At 48.5% G+C, this 6,192-nt stretch overlaps 1 protein-coding gene across 6 annotated transcripts in view; it reads left to right on the top strand.

The window, feature by feature from the left end:
- Positions 1-6,192, top strand: part of ITPK1 (inositol-tetrakisphosphate 1-kinase) — a 179,998-nt gene that overhangs the window by 153,261 nt on the left and 20,545 nt on the right. For all 6 annotated transcript variants that reach the window (XM_037745171.1, XM_037745174.1, XM_037745170.1 and 3 more), the window contains 2 exons: positions 4,644-4,742; positions 5,111-5,151. In XM_037745171.1, the coding sequence (XP_037601099.1) occupies positions 4,644-4,742; positions 5,111-5,151 (140 nt within the window). The remainder of the gene's footprint in view (positions 1-4,643; positions 4,743-5,110; positions 5,152-6,192) is intronic.

The following is a 6,192-nucleotide window of genomic DNA, read 5'->3' as shown; positions in this document are numbered from 1 at the left end:
TGTTGACCAGGATGGTCTCGATCTCTTGACCTCGTGATCCACCTGCCTCGGCCTCCCAAAGTGCTGGGATTACAGGCTTGAGCCACCGCGCCCGGCCAACAACACTTCTTATTGTCTATCTCTTTTATTATAGTTATCTTGGTAGGTGTAAAGGTGTCTCATTGTGGCTTTATTTGCATTTCCCCAATGGCTAATAATGTGCTTATTGGCCATTTATATATCTTATTTTGAGAACCTTCTATTCACATCCTTTGCTCATTTTTAAATAGAGATATCTTTTTATTGTTCAGTTGTTAATAGTGTTTTATATATTTTGAATACTAGATCCTTCTCATGATTTGCAAATATTTCCCCCCATTCTCTGGGTTGTCTTTGCATTTTCTTTTTTTTTTTTCTTCATCCCATTTTCTGAGGATGCATTTTTTTGTAGTACTCTTTGAAGCAAAAAATTTTAAATTTTGATGATGCTCAATTTATTCCATTTTTCCCTGGGCTGCTTTTGCTTAGATAGTGTCCTAGCTAAGAAGCCATTGCCTAATGCACAGTCATGAAGGTTCACATCTGTGTTTTCTTCTAAGAGTTTTGTAGTTTTAGCTCTCATAATCAGATCACCATGAATTTTGAATTAATTTTATATGATGTGAAGTAGGGTTTCATCTTCATTCTTTTGCATGTGAGTATTCAGTTGTCCTAGCGCCATTTGTTAAAACGAATATTCTTTCCACCCCTTGAATTGTCTTGGCACCCTTGTAGAAAATCAGTTGAGCATAGATGCACAAGTTTATTTCCAGATTCTCTATCTATTTGATTGATCTTTATGTCTGTCCTTATGCCGGTACCACATTGTCTCTAGCTTTGTAGCAAGTTTTACAATGAGGAAGTATGAGTCTTCCAACTCTTTCTTTTTCCAGATATTTTAGTGGTTCTGAGTCTCTTGCATTTTCATATTTCAAGCTGAATTTTAGGATCAGCTTGTCATTTCCTGCAAAGTAAAAGCTACAGTTTTGATGGCTATCACATTGAGTCTGTAGATCAATTTGTGTGTAGTGCCAACTTAACAATATTAAATCTCCTGTTAAAGAACATTATGTGTCTTTCCATTTATTGAAGTCTTCTTTAATTTCTTTCAATGATATTTTATAGTTTTCAGTGTTTAAGTCTTACGCTTATTTGTTTATTTTGTTTTGATGCTTTTATAAATGGAATTGTTCTCTTAGCTTCTCATTTGGATTGTTCACTGCTGGGGTATAGAAATACAATTGAGTCCAGGCATGGTAGCTTACACCTGTAATCCCAGTACCGTATGAGGGTTTGAACTTTCCCGTACCCTCAACGACACTTCTTATTGTCTATCTCTTTTATCATAGTTATCTTGGTAGGTGTAAAGTGGTGTCTCATTGTGGTTTCGATTTGTGTTTTCGAGGCTGAGGAGGGAAGATCACTTGAGCCCAGGAGTTTGAGACAAGCCCTGGGCAACATAGTGAGACCCCATCGCTACCAATTACTTGGGCATGGTGATGCACGCCTGTAGTCCCAGTTACTTAGAGGGCTGAGCAGGGAGGATCCCTTGAGCCTGGGAGGTTGAGGCTGCAGTGAGCCGTGATTGTGCCACTGCATTCTAGCCTGGCAACAGAGTGAGACCCTGTCTAAAATACACCACAAAAATAATGATAGGAAGTAATTCGTTTGTTCATTAGCTAGATTTAGCCATTCCACAATGTATATATATATATACTCATACATCATGTTGTACTCAATACATATATATAATTTTTTTTTAATTTAAAAAGTACAGTTGCTTTTCATATATTGATCTTGTATCCTGCAGCCTTGCTAAACTCATGTATTAGCTCTAATGGTTTTGGAGGGTTTTTTTTTATATGTGCATTCCTTGGGATTTTCTATATACAGGATCCTATTATCTGCAAATAGAGATGGTTTCAATTCTTTCCTTCCACTCTGGGTGCTTTCTGTTTCATTTTTCTTGCCTAATGGCCACGGCTAGAACCTCCAGTATAGTGTTAAATATAAGTGGCCAGAGCAGACCTCCTTATCTTGTTCCTGATCTTAGGGGAAGTGTCTGGTCTTTCATGGGGAAGACTGGGTTTTTCTAGAAGGTTGAGGAAGCTTCCTTATGTTCCTAGTTTGTGGAGTGTTTTTGTCATGAAAGGGTGTTAGATTTTGTCAAATGCTTTTTCTGCACCCATTGAGATGATCATGTGGTTTTTATCCTTTATTAATATGCTGTATTGCCTTAGTTGATGCTGCTATTATTTTGAGGTTTGCCACAGAGCAGAGTAGCACACTGCTAGGAACCACTTGAGCCAGGGAGCTCAGCGGGCACATTTTCTGTGAGGAAGACCATGGTCAACAGCAGGGGCCTGGGAGTCAGATGGTCCAGGTATGTACCACTGGCTCACTGTGGAACTCTTATGCAGGAAGTGCCACCTCTGTGCCTTAGTTTCCTCATCTGTAAAATTCTCAGGGGACAGGAGTGCTTCCTTGCGGGGTTCTTAGGAGGGTAAATGAGTTACTATGTAACTATGTGGAACTATGTTCCATGTCTGGCATGGAACAGATGCAGTTTATTGAGACATTGACTGCTGGTCACTAGTGACATTATGTAAAATCTTGGCTGGGCCGAGTTGGGGATGGACAGTTGAGGAGGGCATTGAAATCTGAAAGCCAAGCTGATTCACCTGCTCTAAAAACTCTGGGGGCCAGAGGGAGTCTGGAACCTCTTAGAGGAGGTGGCCTCTTTGACCCCAGCAGCCTCCAAATCTTCCTGTGGGAGGAGAGGCCAAGGGTGGAGCCCAGGCTGGTGAGCCAGTGCCTGCCCGAAACCTGCCCATGGCAGAACCCTCCAGCTTGTTCAGGCCTGAGCACCATATCCTTTGGAGCTGGGTTGTAGGAGCTGCGTGTTTGCAGCAAGGAGCCTTTTGCACAGACTGCTTCCTCCCTTGATAGCCGTGGAGAGCCTGCCAGTGCTCACAGTATTCCCACCCTGCCTGGGGCCTTGTTTGGAAAATGGTTTTCAACTGAGCACTGGCTCCCCTCCCTCCCTACCCTGACTTTCCTAACTTCCCCTCTCCTGGGCTGCCAGGTGAACCTGGCTCCTTGTCCTGGCTCTGCTGGTGACTGCTGTGTGACCTTGGGGCCTCTGTTTCTGGACACTGTCAGGGTCCACTGCGGGTTGAACGGGCCTCTGTGCAGACGGCCTGCAAGTCACTGTCAGCCAGGGGATGGGGAAACACTGGCTGCAGACCACCCTCCCAGTGCTTCAGAGAAACTGCCACCCCACAAATCCTTCGCCTGTTTGGAGTTTAGACTGTGAGGATGGGAGTAGGGGGATGGGAATGAGGTTGAGGGGGGAGATAAAAGCACTTTTATATACCCTGTGTAATTCTTGGCATTTGTTTTTATGAGATAAATGAGGCTGGATCTACCTTGATTTAATGTACTGACCTCCTAGCCAGCCAAGTAGCTAGAAGCTGGAGACAGGCCGCTTTGCTCTGTTTACTTTTGGTTTGGTTTCCAAGCCTGTGGGTGGCAGACTGCCCCTGCCCTACTAATGCTCAGCCTTTCCTGGCCCCTGTGCCCTGAAGTACAGGGTGGTCCTACCTCCTGGGGAGTCTGTGGTCTTATCAGGGAAGGGGGACAATGACAAGAAACAATACTAACAAACCAGTAATTTCATCATCAGCAGAGAGATTCCAAATACATTCTGTTATCCCACAAAAATCTGTTTACCCCGGCTCGCTGCCAGGCACAAGCCAAGATGAACAGAACGGGTCAGCTTTCGAGCATTTTAGAAAGTTGAGCTCACCCTTAGAATCCACTGGGCAGTCCTGGGGAGGGGCCCAGGAACGCCAAGCTGTGAAGGGTGAGGAGGCATCGGCAGAGGGACAAGCCTTTGCCTGGGCTGGAGCGTGCAGCAGAGATGCAGTGAGCGTGCCGGGAGGCCACCTCTGGGGCACCGCGAGATGCCCTCCATTATGTTAAGTAGTTGGCAGGTGAGGGGTCAGGCGGTGTCCATGTGGGAACTGTTGTGTCACCACAGGCTAGTTCTTTAATCTCTCTGACCCCAGTTTCCTCTTCATGGGACTATTTTGCAAACTGTAGAGGTGTTGCCTGCAAAACCCTCAGCACAGCGCTAGACACGTGCTAACAGCTATACTGTCGCTGCGATTATTATTAAGCCAGTGTATCACATGGTGGGAAAATCTTTATTGAACCAGAAAAACCAGGTTTATTTAGTGAGGATTCAGGTTACAAAACAGTATCCTCTTTGCAAAGCTCTCTGTGTATAAGTGTCTGCGTGACCAAAAGGCCACCGTGGTGGGAGTACTAGTTGTACTGTCTATGAATATGCACATTTTTGACTTTTCTGTGCTCTTTGGATTTTACACAGTGACCATACGCAGGTTTTGTAATGACAGAGGTGTTGTTAGTGTAACGGCAGGGTATGCTGTGGTTGTAGTTCACACACATGAGCACACAGGACTGCAGAGTTTGGGGACGGTCAGGTCCGGGAGCTCAGGGGCACCGAAGGTGGCCCCTGGGGTGGGGTGGGCTGTCACAGGATGTGCACCTGGGGCGGCTGCCCAGGACCTGTGCTGACCAGGCCTCCCCCTCTGCCCTAGATGACAGGATCTGCTCACCGCCCTTCATGGAGCTCACCAGCCTGCGTGGGGATGACACCGTGCGGCTGCTGGAGAAGAACGGCCTGGCCTTCCCATTCAGTGCGTACCACTGCAGCTCCACCCAAGGGCAGGCAGTGCAGGCTGCGGGCCAGCATGGGTTGGGGGGAGGGGGAGCAGGGCGGAGTTTACAGTCTGCTCTCGGTTTAAGCTCACCCGAGGATGGATGAGGGCGTGGCCCTGGGTCTCACCTCCACCCACACCATAGAAATGGGTCCTGATGCAGGACACAGGGCAACATGCTCTCCTGCCTGGCCGGGGGTGCCTACCCACATTACCCCAAGTGCAGATACCAGGTATCCAGAGTCTGTGTCTCAGCTAGAGTTCTTTTCTAGACATGCCACGTCCCCCTGCCTTGTGGATGAATGTACTCACTAATTTCTCTCTGCTTTTCTCTCCCCAACCCATAGTTTGCAAAACCAGAGTGGCTCACGGCACCAACTCTCACGAGGTAAGTGGAAGAAGATATGACTGTCTGTCACCCGGACCCCCATCCCTTCAGCTCGCCGTGTCTCATGGCGACCCTGGCAAATTCTGTGTGCCAAATTCCTCACTGCCACTGCTCCTGCCCTGCTGTTAGCCCCGGCTCCTTGTAGACAGCCTCCCTCCCTTCCCTGGACTCCAGAGGAATCGAACAGGAGTGCTGTTCCTGTAGGGATATCTGTCCTTTGGGCCATCAGTGTCATTTCCTCGAGGGCCTGGCACTAGGCTCGGCCCACCTGAGGGCTGTTAGCTCTGAGAAGGCTCTGTCACTGCCACAGGGGTCTGCCATGCTACTGAATTGAGATGGGCTGGGGAGGAAAAGGGGGCTGCTTGGAATCAAGCCTGTGGCATGCTTTGATTCATGGTTCACCACACACCTATTCATTCTTTTATTCACTCTATGGATGTTCCTGACCCCTTGAGGACCACGGGGACAAGGGGACAGATGTGTCGGATGTGAGTCCTGTCCCTAGAGACAGCCAAGGAGCCTGTGAGGAATCCAGGGGCAAGAAGAGCAGACGGTCATGCAGGAACTTTCCTGGGTCCGGAGCCCCCTCCACCCTTGGGAGCCATGCCTGGGGCCTTGCCTTTGCCCTGGGCACAGCCCTGCCTGGGTCTCCCCACTGGGCACACGTGGGGGTGCGCTGGGCAACAGCTATCTGACCGGAGTGGGCTCCCTGGAGACGACCTGTCCCTGGAAAGCCCCACTACCAGAAATGCCCCCCAGAGCTCACAACTAAAAGGGAAGACTCAGCAGCATGAAGCTTCCCTGGGTTGCATTCTGCTCTTTATCACTGGCCTACAGTTACGGGGAAACGTCAGTAGACACTGTCGGTGTAGCATGGAGTGTGCCGTCATGGGAAGGAGTGTGGGGACAGCTCATCGTCCCGTTGTCAGTTGTCTTCTGAAATCAGGAGCCCTCATGGAGTCTTCCTGTGGGTGCCCCCACCCCCGGCCGCAGCCTGCCTGGACTCTGTGCCCGGTGGTGGGGGGCACAGGGCACCCTTCA

Source organism: Cebus imitator, unplaced genomic scaffold (genome assembly GCF_001604975.1).
Source record: "Cebus imitator isolate Cc_AM_T3 unplaced genomic scaffold, Cebus_imitator-1.0 Scaffold193, whole genome shotgun sequence".
NCBI classification, from domain to species: Eukaryota; Metazoa; Chordata; class Mammalia; order Primates; family Cebidae; genus Cebus; species Cebus imitator.
Note: the sequence above shows the minus strand (reverse complement) of the source record. Positions and strands in the feature narration are given on the sequence as shown.